The sequence below is a fragment of the Nylanderia fulva genome, unplaced genomic scaffold (genome assembly GCF_048542155.1).
Source record: "Nylanderia fulva isolate GAGA-0341 unplaced genomic scaffold, ASM4854215v1 Scaffold9, whole genome shotgun sequence".
Taxonomy (NCBI): Eukaryota; Metazoa; Arthropoda; class Insecta; order Hymenoptera; family Formicidae; genus Nylanderia; species Nylanderia fulva.
This window is the reverse complement of record NW_028191026.1, coordinates 3,941,614-3,964,038: the sequence shown is the minus strand read 5'-3', so window position 1 is coordinate 3,964,038 and position 22,425 is coordinate 3,941,614. Positions and strand designations below refer to the sequence as shown.

Sequence of the window (22,425 nt, the reverse complement as noted above, 5' to 3'; positions counted from 1 at the left end):
GTCCTTCCTCACACTTATCATTTCATATTCGAACGCGTGATGAATCCAGGATTATCCCTCGATATCGATATACAATGCCATTAGATTTGGAGCGAGCCACATTTCGCGCTCTCTTGCGGCTATCTATAAATAATTCCACCACCAGAGAAAGAGCAACGTGTCGCGAAAACGCTAATTGACGAGCCTGCGCACGTGGAAAAAAAACGCTCGGATGATGTATTGTACCGGTTTAAAAAAATATCGTCGAGGTAAAGGTAAACAGTGATCCGCAAACTCGTTTGACATGCAGTCTCTCTATTGCGCTTGCGTTTTCATCAGAGACAGATTGATATCGCGGGCAAAGTAAATAGTTGCTTTCATTGCTAAATATATTTCTTCCAGAGAAGCAGTCTTTAGTATATATATATCTTGAATCTTATTAGCGCGGTTCGCGTTAATTAGATCCGTAATAATAATCGGGAAATATTTTTGAGGATTCTATGAGGAAGAAAATTATGATTTTGAGAATCGCTCTCTCTGAGTAGATTAATTTTCATTTTTGTCATTTCCACATCTTCGATGTCCATCTATCGATCTATATATTTATATGACAACTGAGAATTGTAACTCCCTAGCATTTCGCGCACTCAATTAGTCGAGGGCTACAATATTCGCTATAATATGGAGGAGACGGAGATCCGAGCAGCTCTTTGCTAACCGACACCACCGTGTTTTGCTACCGCTGTTTACGGCATCTATGTATATATCTATATACATATACATATATATATATATATATATGTGTGTGTAGCACGTCGTCGTAGAATGTCCCGGATTTGCGGATGGCATTCCGTGAATTCCGGAAACTGTACCGACCGAGATTTAACGCGGCGCGCTTTAATCCAAAGCAAATGTAACTGTATATTTAAACGGACGTCGTCATAGTATTAGATAGTCGCCGTAATCTCGAATAATCTGTTGACGAGAGCACTATTAACTATCCACATACCACGCGCCGCTGTATACGCTTCGATATATCCGTCATATTCCCGGAGCTTTCAGTTAACGTTGCGAATTTCCCTCAGGGGGGAATACCTGATAGCAAAAGTTTGGTCCAATTTTTCAAGCTGAAAATTGGTAATGAAATTTTTGCGTTAACTTCATATGGAAAACTTTCACGGAAACTTAATGGAGAATTAACTTCCGAGATAGTTAACTTTGAAAATTGCCTCGAGCTACGACGAGCTTTTTTTTTTTCTCTCTTTCTCTCTCTCTTCTCGCAAGATATGCGTGTCAATAAATGCAGGATATTGACAGTTACTTATAGGATGGATCAGTCTTTCGCGACTTAGACAGGATATCGCGATATTTCGTCCGAAGGAGAGCGTGAAAGAGACATTTCCGTTTCGTATTTTGGCAGCGCTTTATATGAATGTCGGGTATATTACGAGAATCAGTTGTTCCATTTACATTTCTGCGGCCCTTCCGCAGGAAGGAAAGCGTGCCCGTGTTTACGCGAATTTAGTGTCGGGACGTACCGAAATGGAGCGTTGAATAAGTGTTGAATCTAAGTTCTCGGCTCCACTGAACTCGAAGCACGTGCCACGATTCTCCTTCTCCCGATCGTTGTATGCAAAACTATTCGGAATCGCATTCGAAATAATCAAAGATCCGAGAACAAAGACTAAATGGAGAAACAAGGCTCCCCCGCGAGATATTTGATAGCAATGCCACTTATACAATGCATATTTATTCAGTCGTTATGCAATAATATAATATAATATATATATTATAAAAGATTTAACGATATATAATGTAAAATTTTTAATATTTTAAGCTATGTTGCTTTTGCTAATTTTGTTCAAAATAAGGAGTACTAAAATTATACTGAATAGAGAACACATGACTCCTGATGATACATAAGTATTTGATAGAAATCTATTTATATATACAATTATTAATTTTGTTTAAAATAGGGAGTAATAAAATTATACTGAATAGAGAACACATGACTCCTAATTATACGAGCTATTTATATATACAATTTATATATACAATTATTAATTTTGTTGAAAATAGGGAGTAATAAAATTATACTGAATAGAGAACACATGATTCCTAATGATACATATTTGATAGAAATCTATTTATATATACAATTATTAATGTTGTTCAAAATAGGGAGTAATAAAATTATACTGAATAGAGAACACATGACTCCTAATGATACACATTTGATAGAAATCTATTTATATATACAATTTATAACAACTATAATGTAAAACAAGATATCAAATATAATACGAAATAATGTATAATGAAATATATTTTAAATTATCTTTAGTAATTTTGTTTAAAAGAGGAAGTTATAAAATTATATATTCAATTTCTTTATTATTATATTTTAGTCTCATCTATCTCTCTATTATAATTGAAATGAGGATTAATATACATATAATACGTTAGGATGATGATTATATGTTTGAAAGCTTTTTTTGCTCCGAGAAAGGTATTAATTATTATAGAATTAGTACTTTGAAATATTCTCATGTGCAATTGTGCAGCGCTTTTCAGGTTAGTCATATAGAAATTTCATTGTCCAGCTCTCTCAGACGTTGGAGATTGATCAATGTGGAAACGCTATAGTTGAAATGAAATATACCTAACGTTTATACACAGTCGGCACACATTTAGCCAAGTTTCGACCTTTTGTTTAATGAGTTAAATAATTCGAAGTGGTTTGTTATTACCCAGTTTTCAAATAGAGAGAATATCTTTCATCCAACAGAGATTATCGATTTTTCATCAAAAAACGCAAGTGATAATAATTTACTAATAAAATCACAACCGATTTTTTTTTCACTGCTTTTCTTTTTTACCCCCGATATAAAGAGATAGGGTCTAGTGGCCAGGGAAATCTGGAAAACCGGGCATTATCAGGGAATTTTATAAATCTGGGATTGTCAGAGAAAATCTAGATTTTTTCACATTATTCCACATTTGTCTCAATAATTTGAAATTTTTTATTACATAAATATAAATATTTTTCTTGACTCCCAGCACGCTAATTTTCTGTGTTAAGAATCAATTCATCTACAGCGTGTTCATTAATTTATTATTTTCATCATCGTATTATTTTATTTCAATGTATTTAACAGAGATAAAACTAAAAAAATTTGATAGAATATAAATAAAAAAGGTGATTATTTAAATAATTTATAGTGACATGTTTGTCTCGATTATCGTGCACATAATGCAGATTGCAAAATTGATTTAAATTTTTCTTTTAACTTCCGAACCTTTTCATCGTTGACAAAAATATCTCAAGGATTTCACGATTTAACATTTAATTAGTTTATCACATAGCTACACGCAAATTACATATTTTGAAAAAAATAATACTAAAAAGTCAGGAAATTTTATTATTTATCTGGATTTTTTCACATTATTCTACATATTTATCTCAATATATTGAAATTTTTTATCACATAAATATAAATATTTTTCTTGACTCCCAGCACGCTAATTTTCTGTGTTAAGAATCAATTCATCTACAGCGTATTCATTAATTTATTATTTTCATCGTCGTGTTATTTTATTTCAATATATTTAACAGAGATAAAACTAAAAAAATTCGATAGAATATAAATAAAAAAAAGTGATTATTTAAATAATTTATAGTGACATGTTTGTCTCGATTATCGTGCATATAATGCAGATTGTATAATTAATTTAAATTTTTCTTTAACTTCCGAACCTTTTCATCGTTGACAAAAATATCTCAAGGATTTCATAATTTAACATTTAATTAGTTTATCACATAGCTACACGCAAATTACATATTTTGGAAAAAAATAATACTAAAAAGTCAGGAAATTTTATTATTTATCTGGATTTTTTCACATTATTCTACATATTTATCTCAATAATTTGAAATTTTTTATCACATAAATATAAATATTTTTCTTGACTCCCAGCACGCTAATTTTCTGTGTTAAGAATCAATTCATCTACAGCGTGTTCATTAATTTATTATTTTCATCATCGTGTTATTTTATATTTCAATGTATTTAATAGAGATAAAACTAAAAAAATTTGATAGAATATAAATAAAAAAAATGATAATTTAAATAATTTATAGTGACATGTTTGTCTCGATTATCGTGCATATAATGCAGATTGTATAATTAATTTAATTTTTTCTTTAACTTCCGAACCTTTTCATCGTTGACAAAAATATCTCAAGGATTTCATAATTTAACATTTAATTAGTTTATCACATAGCTACACGCAAATTACATATTTTGGAAAAAATAATACTAAAAAATTCAGGGAATTTTTTTCATCGAGTCTGCTGGACCCCCTGCTTTCTCACCTCCCGGTATAAAGAGACATACACACGAGGAGGATCTTTACTCTCGTAACATAAACCGCCGTTTAGTTTACCCTAAGCCCTTCGAGTTACCCGCGATCGTCGCGACACGTGCTTGGATGACAGAAAGGGATGATGGTGTCGGCTGTCAGTTGTTACGCGACTCTCTCTCTCTCTCTCTCTCTCCGAGTTCGCCCCATAGGGCCAGGTGTGTATCTCGTAAACTATATACGGAATATACCGCATTCCGAGGCGATTCCGCGTTCAGTGTAACACGGTGACACAGTATATTGACTGAGGGTGGATCGCGCGCCTTCTCGTCCCCCGCCGACTGATTTGGCGCGGCTGCGCAAATCTGGGGGCCCCACGTCGGCCACCACATCGGCCTCCTCTCTCTCCATATACCTTACCCATTGCTTTCCCTGCGTACGTATCGCACGTATATAGCCCTGTGTGTGCTCCTCTGCCCCATCGTATAATATAGGACTCCTCTCTCCTGACCACTCTTCCTCCCTCCTATCAACCCTCTCTGTCATTCGTTACCCTCTCTCTCTCTTTCTCCAGTTTCTTTCGCGATTCTTCGTATGCATCCCTTTTGCCGCGCACACGTGCACGTCGTACGGGATATCCGCGGATGAAGGCATGTCGATGACGGGACTCGTTGCGATACGTCGGTACCGGCCCGCGCGGAGATAACGCGTCGCCGGAAGTGTAGTGCGCGGAATCGACGCGGCCGCGCGCGGCGGGAATTCGCCAGAAGCGAACGGAAGCGGCTGACGCGAGGAAGTATCCGCGCCGAAAGGAAGTAGAGAGATCCGTCTCGTTACGTGGGAACGTATAGTGGCGAAGGTGGTTTGACAGTGTATCGTCCCCGTATTTGTTTTTTTTGTGCGTGCATGTGTGCGAGAGTGCGAGAGTGCGTATGCGCTCCGAAAAGTGCTCGGAAGCGTGAATAATCGGGAGTGATCTTTGTTGGTGGGTGAGAGTTCCCTGGGAGTTCTTGTGGGTCCGTCGTCGGTTTCATCGGACCGGCTCGTTTATGTGATGTGAACGTGGTTTAATGGTTGATCCGCTAAAACTCTTCTGGGTTATTACCAACAGCACCTACCTAGGTACGTTTCTCTTTGTGAATGAAGGACCTCGGGGGAAAATGGGAACACAATTACACGGCTGTTTGTTTATGTGTTTCAATGCACAGGTGAAGAGAGTAATTTCACAAGTGGTTCAATGTAATGTGGCAAAATTCGCACTCTCCGCTGAATTGTATATAATATATGTTATACACGAAATGTTAAAAATTCTCGTAATTATCACGATTGTATCCCATTTTCTCTGCTGCATCTCTAAATGTGTATCCGCCATTGAAATTAATGTTTAATCACCTGGTGAAAGGGATAATATTTTAATCTCGCTAGAAGAGAGCAGAAATATTTTTCCTTGCTGTCGAAAATTTCATTACAATCATCGATATAAATTTGAATTACACTCGCGCCGATTATATAAACATCTGTCAAATCGAAGCTTTTTCGTATCCGAGATGCGCTTATTATGCAGTTATATAAAAAAAAGTGTAGGTAATTATGTGTGTTCCGAATGATAAAGATGTGGAAGTGAAAAGAAGGATCTTTTAACGAGAGATCACAATCACCAGCAACGGTGCAAAATATCCGTGCATGTGCATACATCGAGACTGTTTGAAGCTTGGTTACACGCTCGATACCCTCCAATCCATCCCTGTCGTTACACAAGAGTCGTGTTCTCGTAACGTGATCGCGGTGAGAAGTGCACACCCGGGGTTGAGGGAAGGGGATGTTTTTTGCAACGCGCGAATCGACAAAAACAAGCTCGTTGGCATCTCGCGGAATGCTGTTGCCGAGTGGTAATCGACGTAAAACTGACGGCAGGCGGCGTCGAAGCCACTTCGCTTTGTGAAATTTGCAACTACCGTATTTCGCGTCAAAGAGTCTTTCTCCCTCCCACCCTCGTTTTTTCGCCCGTCTCGACAAAGAGAAAACTATATATACCGACATTCCAAGCATTTCGTGGAGAATGCGCTCTCGAGAAAACCGCATCGTCTTTTCCCCCAAAGGAGTTTGTCGAAACCCCTTTCTTTCGGAAGAAACTTTGTAGACAGTCGTCGAAACAATGCCGCGTTCATCCCCCATGATAGTCGCGTCGCCCTGGATGATGCACTTTGCATGTGCATCACGCGCACACCCTCGCAAATTGCTTGCGCGCGATCTGACGAATTAAACGCGCGCCCGCGGGCGCGAAACAAGAGCGCGTTTGATTCAGCGGGAAATCAAGTCAAAGCCTTTCCTCCTCTCTCTCGCATCTCCCCATTTCTCTGTGTTTTCCTCAGCGAAATCGCCGCCTCTGCAATCGAAGCCGCGCAATCGCGCCTCTCTATATTCAGCCGCCGTGCTCGCGGTTATTAAGAGTTATATTCTGGATATATCCAGAAGCGACCGCGAGAGAGAATGGGATATATATATATATATACTCTGCGCATAGTCCATTTCCTCCAATTTCGTCAGCTATACAATATTTCCAACTGCGACGGGAGTTAACATAATCCGCGAATCTGGTTCCCTCGCGTGCCTAATAAATAATGTGAAAATTTTGAACATTTTTTAAAGAAATGTACATATATGCGGAATTAGAATTGGAATATTTGGAGAAAATATTTAGAACGATAGATACTATTAATTGGAAGTGTGAATGAATTATAATTGAAATAAAAAGTGGAAAACCAATTAGAATTAAATGTCGAAATCAAAATTCTGCATTATTTTATAGGAAAAGATTTTATATTAAATATATGTACATATATTTTATATTAAAAGAAAATCAGGGATAATAAATAATGTGACATTTTTTAAAGAAATGTACATATATGCGGAATTAGAATTGGAATATTTGGAGAAAATATTTAGAACGATAGATACTATTAATTGGAAGTGTGAATGAATTATAATTGAAATAAAAAGTGGAAAACCAATTAGAATTAAATGTCGAAATCAAAATTCTGCATTATTTTATAAGAAAAGATGTTATATTAAATATATGTACATTTTATATTAAAAGAAGATCAGGGAGGGTGTTTTTGCAATATTAAGTATGAGCGCAATAAAATTGCGCTTCGCGAAATTTGCAAATTTTTTTGATATTCGCTCTCTTTTTAGATTACATATTCACGTTGAAGCTTTGTTCTCGATTGCGCTCGATCAACGAATTATTAAGACCTCGTACCGCGAGAATTATGAAAAATTTCTCGAATATTATCCCGCTGCGATTCGTTACGATCTTTGTAGTTTTAAATTTCGTTTTCCATACCTATATATAGAAAGTGAGAGAGAGAGAGAGAGAGAGAGAGCGCATTCCTATGAATACGAGAGAACGCAATATGTTTCGTTTTAAAAACGCAAATGAACTCGAAGCGCGATAGTCGTTTGCCCCATTCCTACCGGAATTACAGATTGATGTTGAATCTTCGTTGTACCGGATTGCCAACAGGTGATCAACCGGGTTAACGAGCGAGCTTAAGTTGCAGAAGGCACTCTGCCAGTCTTGGCCTTTCACGAGCTACGCGAAAAGTTGGCAGGTTGTCGGAACTTTTTTCCTCTCGTTCCGGAGCGAGTCATTATCGGATGTGCTCGTTTGCCTTTTCGAAAAGAAAAGGCACCGCAGGATAACCGCACGTTTTTCCCCAGCGGAAATTTGTCCATTTCTTTCTCTCTCTCTCTCTCTTTCTTTCCCATCATTTTCATCGCCGATGAACTTCGCTCACTGAAAAATTCATGACAGCGGAGCAGGAACATCGAATCGCGATCGCGTTTTCATCGTGTTTAAGCGTATCGATGGCTATCTTGCGCAGGACTTCTTTGCACGGGAAATGGGTGGGAATTAAAATTTAAGTTCCTTCTCTCCATTCAAATCCGGTCCGATAATCGCGCCTCGTCGACGAGTTAAGCCGTTCTAAATTTTAAACGCAGACGGCGCTCTCGGGCTTACTTTACCGAGAATAGCTGAGATATATTCGTTAGATAGAAATAAGGAAGCGATGTTCTTTGTTCATGCAAAAATTACTGAGAAGGTACATATGCTTGTAATTTTTACAAAGCTTGTTAAAGACTAATATTGTATTTTTCCAAAAGAAATTGTAACGTTAAAAAAATAATAAAATATAATATCAAGTTAATAATAAACGAGAATACTTTAGCGTTCGAAAAAAACATTTTCTAACGTTAAAAAGTAATAAATCGCAAAGGAAGAGAGAATTTTTTTGTCGTGAAAATAATGGCGCAAATTTTTTATATGGACCCTGATTCAGAGGCTATCAGAAATTTTCATTCTACTCCAATCGTTTAAAAGCAGCTTGTTCTGCGGTTTGCACTTGTTTTTTCATTATTTCTATCTTTTTTAATTTGTACAACTCGTTCGGTCGAGAGATCGAAATGAATTTGCCATAGTATACATATAGTCGAGATTATACGAGAGTATTGGTAGTGGCGGCATTATTGCTGCACTACCGATCAATACTTTGAGTACAATACGCTTTCCTCCGGTAAATCCGGAAGGGCCCCGTAATTCTGAGAGGTAATTTTAGAAAAATTACGTCTCGCGACGGAGCAGGAATTTATTAGCGTCACAAATTAATGTTGGACTTTAATCTCCGCGTCTCTCTCTCTCTCTCTCGACATTACTGTGAAAAAGTATTTTAGAGAAATTTTTCTCAATAATCTCTTTCGATATATACAATATTTCACCTCTCTCTCTCTGTATTGATCTGACATTTATATTCATCGGATTAATCGTCGATATTAAAGATACGCGAACGATGTACCGTTTCTAGCGACGGTTGTTTTATACATCAGCGCCGAACGTAAAAGCTACATTGATAGACAATCACTTTACCCCATCTCTCTTAGGGTTCATCTAAAATCCTATTCACCCGCCGCCAATCCCATTCATTCGACTCGCTCCTTTTTCCACGAGCTTGTCCTTTCCTCGGTTCTTTCGATCGCTTCGAAGGTGTTAAAACGAACCCGAGAAAAATTGCTGGCGGTCGTTATCCGGAGCAAGTGCGCGGCGACAAAAATTCAATACCCCTGGGTTTGCCCTTTTCCTCAGTGAGAATTTCCTACACGTCGTCGTCGTCGCCGCGAAAAGGGCGATTCTTTTCACCATTACAAACGATGTATCGCACGCAGCGCAGTTTTGTCAATCGGCCAATCGGAGCCATCGGGCACCGCTTCAAAGGGTATTTCCCGATACGATGTGTTGTGTGTGTGTTGTGTTCGATCGGGCGGGCAATTGGGGGTATCGTTCCATTGAACGAACGGAAAATCAATCCGGCAGGTCGCTGGTAATTACGTCGTACGCGAGCCTCGCCGAGGTATTCGGCCGAATCGCGGATTTATATCGCGGGACAAGCGTGCCATAGGCACGTTTTGCACACATCCGCGGATTTATGCCCCTCTTCGGGCATAGTAGTTGGGTTTACGCCCGGCTCGGGCCGATGAATGATCCCCATCGGCGACAGCGGGGCCGAATCATGGGGATGCCGCGGATGACACGCATAGCATAAATCTCGAGGATTTGCGCGCGGCCGAGTCATCCCTCGCGGTATATAGTGACGTGTGACGTCAGATGCGTGTAACGCGTCAAAATTGTTAGCGTATATTCGCGCAAACCAGAGGAGATTAAATGCGCGACGATATAAACGCGAGATATGCCCTTTTCTTCGCGGAAAATTCAAGGGATTGAGATTTAATTACGAGTGCACACAGAAAAATATATACTGTAAATATCTGTTTCACAAATATTTCATAAGTTCATCGTAAGCATCAAGTTTATTCGAAATGTGTTCTTAATGCTAATAAGTTTGATATTTCAATAAAAAATATTACATTTAAAAAAATTCTATTTGTTGTTTTTTATCTGACGTCTTTGATAGATGCGTGTAACGCGTCAAAATTGTTGGCGTATATTCGCGCAAACCAGAGGAGATTAAATGCGCGACGATATAAACGCGAGATATGCTCTTTTCTTCGCGGAAAATTTAAGGGATTGAGATTTAATTACGAGTGCACACAGAAAAATATATACTGTAAATATCTGTTTCACAAATATTTCATAAGTTCATCGTAAGCATCAAGTTTATTCGAAATGTGTTCTTAATGCTAATAAGTTTGATATTTCAATAAAAAATATTACATTTAAAAAAATTCTATTTGTTGTTTTTTATTTGACGTCTTTGATAGATGCGTGTAACGCGTCAAAATTGTTGGCGTATATTCGCGCAAACCAGAGGAGATTAAATGCACGACGATATAAACGCGAGATATGCCCTTTTCTTCGCGGAAAATTCAAGGGATTGAGATTTAATTACGGGTGCACACAGAAAAATATATACTGTAAATATCTGTTTCGTAAATATTTCATAAGTTCATCATAAGCATCAAGTTTATTCAAAATGTGTTCTTAATGCTAATAAGTTTAATATTTCAATAAAAAATATTACATTAAAAAAATTCTTTGATAAAAGTTTATAATATTCTTGAAAAGAAAATAATTTCTTCTTTTGAATGTATGATAATGAGTATTTCTAATATTTGTGTCGAGTTTATTTTAAGTCTATAGGAAGAAAATATTCTTTATTAAAGCTAATTGTTACTTAAAATAAGGAAAGGAAAATGAATAATTAGTTTTCTTAGCGATAGAATCATATTTTTCTGTGTGTGTTTTCTACGGGAAAAAATAATTAGCTACCATAGCTATATTTTAGCTGTCCATATATTACAACCTGAAATTTAGTTATCATGCCTAAATTTTATGTGCAATATATGGACAGCTAAAATTTAGCTATAGTAGCTAATTTTTTTCCGTATTCTCTCGGATCTTTGATTTTAATTTTTGAGCTGAATTATTGTGGTAATTTAAATACATGAAATAAGCATATTTTTCTGAAAAAATAAAGTTGATTCATTCGCAAACCATAATTTTAGAAATGATGGGAAAGATTGATTAAAAATGTTCCTTGTTCTTTTTTAATTTGAATACACTTTATTTTTTTAGAATATATCGTTCAGTGTATTTATTAAAAGTTTTTCGAAATATATTTCCCATATCATAAATTAAATATCACACGCTAAAATATATGATACATTGTTATATGTATAATGCAAAGCTATATTTTAAATGATTATGAACAAAATTATTTTGTAAAAAGCTTTTATTCGCAAACTAATTTTAGGAAACTGGGGCATTAATTAAAATTTTTAATTTGAATAAACTTTATTTTTTTTCCCCAGAATATTATAATTTAATATAAAATTTTCAATACATTATTAAACGCAAGGCAAAGTTATATTTTTTCACCCTTGTTGAACAAAACTAGTTTTCGAAAGAAAGCAGAAAGTTAGAATCAAAATCTTGAAGCAACGCGACGAGCACGTAATGTAAATAATAATCGAATCGTCACGCGCATTTGTTATCGTAGAATTATTGATTAAATCCGTCATGCTGTCGAGTAACGATGTTCTATGTCTGCCGATTTAATCATCGCTTCTTTAGGATTCGAAACGACGCCTCAACGTCATTAAGTGGAGCAAACAAGCTCCTTCTTCATTTTCTTCCCGGTTATGCTCGCGTGTCCGCCATCGTTTAATAAACCTCAGGATTCTTCCCGAGAACTCGCATTCATGCTGCTCGATCATGCATCATTCCAAGGATGCATTCGTCGATTTCAGGTCATCATGTCCGCGCGCGGTTGATTACTTTTCTTCTCTCCTACAATCTACTATTCTGTCTCTCGTACGTGTGGGTGTGCATTTTTTTTTTTTTTTTTTTTTTTTTTTTTTTCATTCATCGCGTAGATCCATACGAACAAAAGTGCTGAGATTTAATTCCGCTACTGTGCGTATTTGCGTTTGCAAATGCAATTTTTTTCCTTCATTTTCCCATCTGTGTCTCGCCGCCTCAATTATCGACTATTCACGTTTGTCGACTGACGAAAGATTATTATTCTCTCTCTCGATCCCTTTCTGCTTTCCTCTGTATTTCCGTTCCTTTCCCTGTGCTCGATTTCCGTCGTGCCTCGTCTTCTGGGTCAGAAATTCCCATAAGTCTCGAATAATCCCTTCATTTCTGACGAAACCGGGACGTCTTTGTCGACCAAATGGAATCTACTTCCTTCGGTTCGTCCTTTCTCCGTTAAAGGTCTACTCGATAGATTAAAACTGCATTGTTAAGAGCCTCTGTTTAACTGACAGTCCGTTATTTTAGCGCGACATTTATTAGAGGATCCGCGCGGTACCTTTTTGCCAATAATAATTGACTTGTCAGTTACTTTGTGCGGCCACACAGCGTTCATAACGGAACTTTTCCTCGCAACTTTTCTCCCTTTATGAGGAAACGACGTTGTCCTTTGTCGGGAGTTGTCGCTCAATTCGAAGCAAGCGAAGTAAAGCCGTTAGACAAAATTACAGAATGATTATAATGGCTCTTTTGTTAACGTCAATATTAATCTTTCAACATATAACGCATATTTTTCATTTTTAGAATATATTTTTAGAACATTGCATAAATTTCTTCATATAAATGAATTAAATGGAAAAGAGATATTTTATATATTTATAAATACATGTACAAAATATCTCTTTCCCTTTTAATTCCAATTTAATATTTTATTATATAATAACTTTTAAATCAAGCATGTCCAAACATATGACATTCATTATATTCGAACAAAAAGCTACTCTTACGCATTATGCACGTAACAAATGTTTTGGAAATTCTATTATTAAATGGTTTTGTGTGTTAACGTCACCGATGTTATATGTATGTGTATCCCTTGCTGTACCAAATTATTCGCCCGATCATTTTATTATTATTTCCCTTCTTTGTCTATTAATTTCTCCGCAGTAATTCGCACAATGATATACAAGATGCAAATGCGAAACGTTCAACGGCATAAATAATAATTTCTCACGATTAAAGCGATGGAACTTTTCAAGTGCTTGTAATTCCACAACTTTGCCGGCCGCAATTACCGCAAAGCACTAGTTTTTAATTTGAAAATTCAAATACACGACGTTTTTGTCTCCATCTCATTTCCAGAGACAGATTATAACGCGCACGCGCGTTTTAATAATATAATATTTTCTTCGGAAAACGAGTGTCCTGACTTAATTACATATACAAAGCGCGAAGAATGCGAGTTCTCGTTGTGTTAAATAAATACGTAACATATAATCAGGAGATAAAACACGAGAGTTGCATGCGCGATTCTGGCTTTTAATTAATATAATCTGTATTTTTAACGATAAAAAGCTAGATAGAAGAATTTTGTTATATTAAGAAAAGTATTGATAATTACGATATTGTAAAATTAATAACGTGTAATTACCTGATAATGGCAATTAAAACGTATTATTAGAAAATGAAATTGTCAATATAAATTAAATTTTATTTAATAACAATTTTCCGATTAATTATCAGAATATTTAAGTTTAAATAGTCGGGAGATGGACAAACGAGATATCCTTTTATTTAATTTCAACATAATAGAGGACAATTTTAAATTTAATCGGAGACAATTTTAAAAATATGTACATGCAATATATGAACTAAAATACATGTAATATAATCTCTATGGATCCATGTTGCTGATGACGTACACAGCGATTCTCCATTTTTGCGGAATTGACCTGCTTTTAATCAGCAAATCCGAAATTTATGAACGCGGGCAAAATATTACAAATGGTCAGCTGGGCGCTTATAAACATTAACGACGCGGTATTAACAGCGACAGAAAGCGGCGTATTATAGATGGGAATACAGAGGGAGTTTCATTCGTATGCTTTCCATTTTGCACGATTTCAGAGCGTTCTCGTCAATAGACCATATTTACGTTTACATAGTGCATGACAAATATGAAGCTGCGCATTTCATCTCTCTCTCTCTCTCTCTCTCTATATATATATATATATATATATATATATATATATATCTATCTATCTATCTATCTATCTTCTCTCTTTCTTTCTCTCTGTCCCCTATCTGTTTGAGGATTATTTTGCAGAAAGCTTCACTTTATCCAAATTCAGATTCTCCAAAATGCCTTAAGAAATCGTCGCGTTTCTGATATTTATATCGAAGAAACATATTTAATTTATTTTAAAGATAATTGAAATAAATAGTAAGTCTCTCTAAGGCTTTCTCCGTTGAAAATTCTTTAAAAATTTCATATTAATATTACTTCAAGTAGGAAAAAAAATTTTTTATCAACATATTTTACGTATTTTACGTAGCGTATCGTGAAATTAAAATTATAAAATTCTTCAAGGGATGAATTTAAATTTACCAGCGCGGAAAAAATTTTACGAGAGTTTTAAGATTTTTTATAACATTTATTTTTTTTTGACGTTTTTTTAAATCGGCCAACAGAGCCAAAGCACGAAAAATTAATTATTCGGAACTGTATCTCTTGGTTTGAGATCACTACCTATATTTTTCGCGCCTATTTCTCCATATGTAAGTTTCGAGATTAATTTATATATGGAACTTAGTGATCTCAAACCAAGAGATACAGTTCCGAATAATTAATTTTTCGTGCTTTGGCTCTCTCTGTTGGCCGATTTAAAAAATATATTTATATTCTTAATATCGAGAGCCGATAAAACTATTTCTCTCTGATTAATTTTTTTCTACTTATTTCGCGCGAAAACAATTTTCCATGTGTTGCCGCTCTCGCGAAATCAAAGTATTTGTAATGCATTTTACAAACAGTCGAGCGACAAAGACTTTTCGGTCATTGCTAGTATGAAAATATTATCTCAATCCGTCTCTCTTTCTGTCCTCCTCTTTCTCTGCCTGCAACGTGTTGCATAATGCATCGTCCGTCATGGAAACGAAATGAATGCGCTAGTGCATCAAGCGCAGCCCGATCAAACAACAAAATGCGCAGCCGACTGTAAAATGCCTTTTTACCGCGGAAATCTTATATTTATCCCACCTACACACGAGCGCACAGACACATGTCACGCCATGTTACACACGCAAAAGGCCGTCCATTGTGCGAGACGGCGATAATAAATTCTATTTATTGCAACGTTGCTCTGAACGAGATAGCGAGCTGAAAATCGTTTCACAATGAAATTGGAACAAAGTATTGTATGCATTATTGTATCACTCGCGAGCGCGCGCATGTGCTCGTTCAAATACCTCCTTAATCACATCCCGTTGTAATTTAGCAATTATATACCGGGTATGTCGATGATTTATCATCGAGTTATCGTCGTTTGCACGTGTCTTAAATAACTCTTATAATTAACTAATAGCTCTTTTCTTCTTTCGTTGCTGAACGTGTAAATACAAATATAAAACATTTGTTAGGTATTATCAAAATATTGTCATATAAAGAATATAAATTGTTTAATATCGCGTAATTTTGATGTATGTACAGTTCTCATACGAGTAACAAAATGCTATGGAAATATACGAGTTATAAATTTTTAGAAAACATTTTTCCTAATTAGCTCTAATTAAAGTACATTTTCTTATAACTCCGTGTAGCATTATCTTCCTAACATTTTAATCTGTGTTTGCGATAAAAGAAAATCCGACATAGAATATAGATGTAGCTTTTGTTTCCGCTGGATGTGCATCGAGCGCTATAAATTGACAATTAGTGACGTCATTTATTTCGCGCGTCAAAATGACGCGAATGAAACCGATTAAGCCGAGAAACGTAGTTCCCATTTTCGTGAAAAAGGGAGGAAAAAATGAATGATCCAAACGCGTGCGATCGCATATATGCGATAGGTGACACGTTTCTCTATCGTTTTCCCTTTTTTTTTCCGAGTTCTTTTATCACTTGTGTGATTTATGACGGTCGATCGAGAAAGGGGACGTCGCTCAATCCGGTTCACTTTCGGCGTTCATATATTTGCATTACCCGCAAGATTGCGATTTATGGCACTTTGCGAGTCCCTTGAGCCGTGAAGGAGACACCCCTTTTTATTCTCCCCATCGAGAGCCATCGATATCTCGCTTTTGAAGGACCCGTGCTTTTTTCGGTTAAACTACGTCGACTACGCGAAGCATCGGAAAATGTACAATCGATCATAACTCAATCGCATACGACGGGAAACGATAGAAAGGATCGTAGAATCGCGAGAGCCCCGGTTAAAAAAGCTGTACCTATATATAATCGTGTTTCTTTCACTTTACGTGTATGTACATACACAGAAAAAAAGGAATCCTTGATTCAAGTATATAGTTTTATTCTCGAACGCTATTTGATTGATTTAAGCATAGAATGCTCTTTGTAATCACAAATTTTCATTCGCCTGAATAATAAATAAGTTTTGCGTGAAGTATATTTTATCCTTCAGATATATTCTGGTTTTAAAAATCGCATATAGTAAAAACAAACTTAGTCACACATTTGAACTAAGAATTTTTATAAGTAAATTTCAGCTTCAACCAAGAAATATTTTGCACTTTGTTTTAAGGATAAATTATCCTTTATCCAAAATTATTTATATTCGGCGCTATTATAAGGATAAAATGTACTTGAATCAAGGCACATTTGCATTCTTTCAAGGATACTGTTTTTTCTGTGTACATACACACTATATTATTATTTTTTTTTTTTACTCATTCACCATCTATCTCTGCATTTAATATGCTTGCAGAATGTAGAGAAAATACTGGGAATGATGTTAGCTTCGCTCTAGTTACAATGCACGGACTCGCGTTTGCAAAGATTTTTACATACGCTCGTGGCTTTAATGAACGATATAACAATTAACAAGTTCATTTTGTCTACGCCTCTAAAACGGTCGCGCTAACGATAAAATCCTGTCGAGCATGAATTATTTTCTCTCTCTCTCTCTCTCTCTCGTAGGAATGCAATTACCCGCCGCGTTTTAACGAAGAAGCCGGACGTTGGGAAAGAATTGTCTGCTTTGTACGTTGCGGAAAATTTCATTTACGACCACCTGGGGGTGGGAGGGGGTGAAACGGGGGCGAGGGATTAAGAACCGGGCGGGATTAATGTTAAGTACCGTACGGACGGGCCGGATTCGAAAGAAATGCTATTGTGCGCGGAATTTTGCTATTATATCGAGGTGCACCGAAAAAATTCCGGCGCTATGAGACTCTCTCTCTCTCTCTCTCGGCGGTCCAGGGATACAAATCGTACATATTGTATCTTCCTCCCCGACCGTAATCCGGCGGGTTGTGTTTGTACAGGTGCATAAAATATGCTACCGTAAAACCGCAAATCCTATTTACGTAACGCATTTCCGTCGTCGTGGATTTACGGGAGAACGTCGGACGACGTCGTAAGATTAATAGACACGCGAGCTGAAAACAAAGAGGGACCGCATTTAATATACGAAAATCGCGGAGAGCGACCGGATCGCGATCGCGCATACATTTTTTTATGCTCGCGTGTATACTGTGAATGGAGAAGTCTTTATTTGAAATTAAACGATGCCTCGGTGTACGTCGTTCTGATATATGTATATGTATATATACAATATATTTCTAATTTTCCCGTCAGTTCTGTGTTCGGTATATTTTTATATTTAATACGTTATTACATTTGAAAGCGAAGTAATATATATATATTTTATATTTTATATTTTAGTTTGCCAAGTTTTATATTTTACATTTGTACGTCAACATTCTATGAGAGAATATATAATGTTATAACATCAATTTTTTATATAGAATTTACATTTTTTAAAACATTTTGGCCATTTCTTTCGCGTAATTTATTACTAATAAATGTATCTGTTAATATATTAATTATTATATCTGTCAATAATCAATATATGCGTGTGTGATTATTATTAAATTTCATGCATATTATTAAATATTAATTTTTACGTGAAACTCATTTTTATTTGCAGCAAACCTTTCTGCAAATTTACAATCAGTAACGTAATATTATCAGTGACGTTCATATCGAAGATTATCCGTCAAAAGTTTTATTTAAAGTAAAATATATACATATAATTATTAAATTTTTCGGATATTCAACTATCCTATCGCGACATGAATATCATATCGTCATCCCTGCGGTTCGGATTTTTGTATCGCGAGATTAATTGCGACCGCAAATCAGATATTACTAGCATTATGTCATTATACATGTGTACGCAAACGTTGTAACAGAAAATATCATTTACGGATAGAACACGTGATATTCGTAGACCCTCTCTCTCTTTCTCTGTCTCTGTCGAGCAACCATTTATCTGTCACACGATGATGGAAATATTTTATAAATCGTGGACGTGTGTATCATCAGATCTCGATGAATTGTGGTTAAATCCGTCGCGGCCGATTTGTGTTGCCGCAAATTGGTGGACTAGGTTTTTTTTTTTTTCATATTTTTGTTCGCGGTTTGCAGAATGATTTGATACCGCGCGAGAATTACTAACGAGCCTGTAATAAGTTTATTATTTTCCAGCGATATTTCCTGCGTGTGTACATGTGCGCGCGCTTTGTGTCGATACTCGATTTAATGTCATATAGAATATAAAAGAGTTTCGGAAAAGCTTTTGTAATCGAAATAAAGCAGCTCGTTAGCTCTGATTAAACAAGCTTCGTCCATATTCTCTATATAAAAGAGAAGGCGGGACCTTTTTCCTTTTTTTTATCCTTCGAAGCATGAATCGAGTTGCGGATTAATTCGTTCAGACGTATTCGAATTTTGCGTCGTAATTAATTCGCGTGCCGCTAATTTCGCGTAATTTGTCACATGTATTCACGCTTGTGAATTCTCATCATTGTGTGCTTCGCTTCGTGAGATACTTACGTAAATTTGTAATGTTGACACATTGACGCGATATGTAAAGAGAATTTACATCGCTACTATTATGTAAATTTGCATTTCGTACGCAATCTATATACAAAACATTTATTACATCGATTATATGCAAAATAAGGTATACTGTAGTGTATTCGAAAATTACGGCAGCTGATGATAAAATGTGTACCGAAAATGTATAGACACGGGAGAAATATTTTAGAGATATTACCAGATCAATTTTGATCGTGATTTTGACGAACAGATTTGATACGGCTAATTCAGTTTGTGGGAAACTACTAAATACTATTTCGTATAACTCGAATCTTCACACGTTGTACGAGAATATTACTACATCGCTTGTAGCTTCGTTGCAATTAAATTATGCCTCAATGTACCGATAAATGGATAATGTTCTGCATTCAATCCCGTGTATATCATAATTTTCATGCTTATACGTAATATACTGTTATACATAACGATAGAACATATTCGAACTTGTTCAAAATTTTCACGCTCGGTAAAATTTGTCTCCCTTATTTTGCATACAGAATTTATTTCTGATATTCAAAGTTATCCAGGGTGTTTGAGGAAGGACGATATAACTTGCAATGTAATGTATACCATTATTTTGTAGCGTGAAAAAAAATACTGCAAACAAATTATCATCTTGAATTATATGCAAATATGTATATGTATAGCAAAAGAGAGAGGAACGGCTTTAATTAATTTAAAAGAAAAACAAATATAGCAAGCGTATTAAAATATTATCGAAAACGTATAATTGAAACAACCGTACATGTTTTAAAAATAATCAAGTTTTGAATTTTATGTTATGCAAGAGAAAGAAAGAGGAAGAATTATATTAAAAATTATTTATTACATCAAATCATTTACACAACCGAATAATTTGTGCGAGGTTATTCAATTTAAAATAAATATTCTTTTGATTATGCCCAGGGATATAAGCACTTATTATCTTATGTCATTTATATTTTGCTTTCTATTTATAAAAATTCGGTCAAAGCAAAATTTTAAAATAATTATATTAAAACTGCAGCATGCCAATATTTAATAAAATATATACGTGCATATATATTACTGACGTAAAGTTTATATAAAATACAAATATATAAAGGTGAAGAATTTGTATAAAATAAAAATATTTAAAGTTAAAATATAATGCAATTTGGTGAAACTTGAAACTAAAATTTTCTAATAATTAATTATGCCAACTCACATATTGGTTACATATTACATTAAAATGAACGATTTTTCTATAATTAATTTTTGTGCAAAGAAATCCACACAGTTTTTAAAATAATATTCTTATATGTAATATTATATCCATAAAACACGTTACAATATATCTACGTGTTCTTGCATTATCATCGTTTTTAATTGAAGGTAAAAAATTAAGTACGGCGGCACACACAGTTACTTCGCGTTTTACGCAAAGAAATATCTCCTCTCCTCGTGTGCAAACACACCTCTAAATCTCTTCTTAAACACTTTATTTAAATTTCCATCAAGCACTCGAAAAATTCTCTTTTAAAATTCTTAGGTTGTTTAAATTTCCGTCTCTCCCCTGTCGTCGCTTTACGCGGAATGATAAAAATTCTTACTCATCCTGCGACGGGAAAGAATGCACGTGGACTCTTTCTCGCGCGAGTTTACGATCCCCTTTGGAACGACCCCTTGGAAAATCCTTCTCCGAGTGGGGGATGAGAGAGAGAAGAGAACGTTTCCTTTCGGAGTTTTTATCCGAACGCTCGCTCACCGCGAACATAAATGCATAGGATTGTGCACGCGACGTTACACGGGTTACAGACTCGTTTACGTAATGAGGGTGTTTTATTATTTAATCCTCCTTCTTTCGGATTATATGGCATTCACGCCCGGCTCTACGCTCCGTCTATCTCGAAGGCTAATTAACGTTTCCTATATTGCGCTTTGTAGAAATCTAGGACTTTTTTTTTTTTAAAGAGATGCTACATCGTTCACACTCCTTCCGCGAATTTCCACGTAATAATCTCGACTCCCGAGAGCTTTTGCACGACGCATAATTGGTTTTACCGACTTAGATATGGTTTCCCCGGGTACAAACGATGCTCGACAAATAAGCGAGGTCGGAAAGCGAGCGCAATTTTATTAGAACGCTTGGTGATACTGATGGGAAAAGGTAGCTGTGCTAATGATTCCGCCGTCATTTCGCCTGATAATGATTTAATTGATTGTTGCGGCAGCGTGTTGCGCTGCAGAGCATTATATGAATTTTAGTATGAATTTGACGCTCAAATATTATGAATTTTATATTATGAATTTAATACACCGCTGTCATTAAATGTTCGCATTTGATTATTTTTTTATCATCGTGAAAATGAACACATTACACTTTTTTAAAAATGTTATTCAATATTAATCTGTTGCGAAAATTATTATTCGATAATGAAAATTATATTATATGAGAGGAATTATTATTTAATATATGAAGAGATTTGTCATTTTCGGAATGAAAGGCATTGGTGCTTTTATGAAAAGCACAACACATATTACAAATTATATATTACAACCTTTACTCTTTTATGATTTATAATTATATCGCTTTTTCGCATAATTTGGATACAAATATATATTCTTTGAAGGGAAAAAACGTACAATTTCCGTTCCGTCCGAAAGACATTATTATCAATAAAAACGAGTGGAAAGTTATTCAATAGTTTAATAATCACGTTAATTTACGTCAAATAAAACTTGCTTGTACAAAAGTGAGGAAAAGCGAGAAGTTTGAAGAGCTAAAGCAGTTTCAAAGCCTGAAAATTCTACTTCCGGCGAAGCAGATGTCATCAAAACTAGTAGCAACTTTTCTTTATGTGCACCTGTGTCTTCATTACAGATGAAAATTCATTCCGCAACTTTTTGCAATGTTTGAAACAATGATAATGACACCGTCACGTGTAATGAATACGTAAAACGATAGTTTATCATTTTCTAATTTTGCGTGTATCATTTTTCTAGTCTTTTTTATATAGTGTGCATTGAATAAATATTTATTACATAGAGTATTATATCTTCATAAAACTCGCGAGGCATGTAATTTCAATAACAATAAGTCATTTGATCACAATTTGAAGTCTTCTTCCTCTAATAAAAATATCGAACAATTCCTACAGCGTGAGAAAAAGATGTCAAAATAATATTATTTATCGATTATTTTAAGTGAAACACTTTCGGATTCTGCGAAATC

The 22,425-nt window shown here is 35.4% G+C and overlaps 1 protein-coding gene across 7 annotated transcripts in view; it reads left to right on the top strand.

The window, feature by feature from the left end:
* Positions 1–22,425, top strand: part of LOC114929917 (neural-cadherin) — a 219,585-nt gene that overhangs the window by 141,897 nt on the left and 55,263 nt on the right. The window contains exon 1 of one of the 7 annotated variants that reach the window (XM_029301631.2): positions 4,773–5,463. The exons of the other annotated variants lie outside the window; for them this stretch is intronic. Coding sequence (XP_029157464.2) covers positions 5,412–5,463 — 52 coding nt within the window. The 5' untranslated portion in view covers positions 4,773–5,411. Of the gene's footprint in view, positions 1–4,772; positions 5,464–22,425 lie in introns of those variants that run through there. 7 annotated transcript variants of the gene reach the window in all.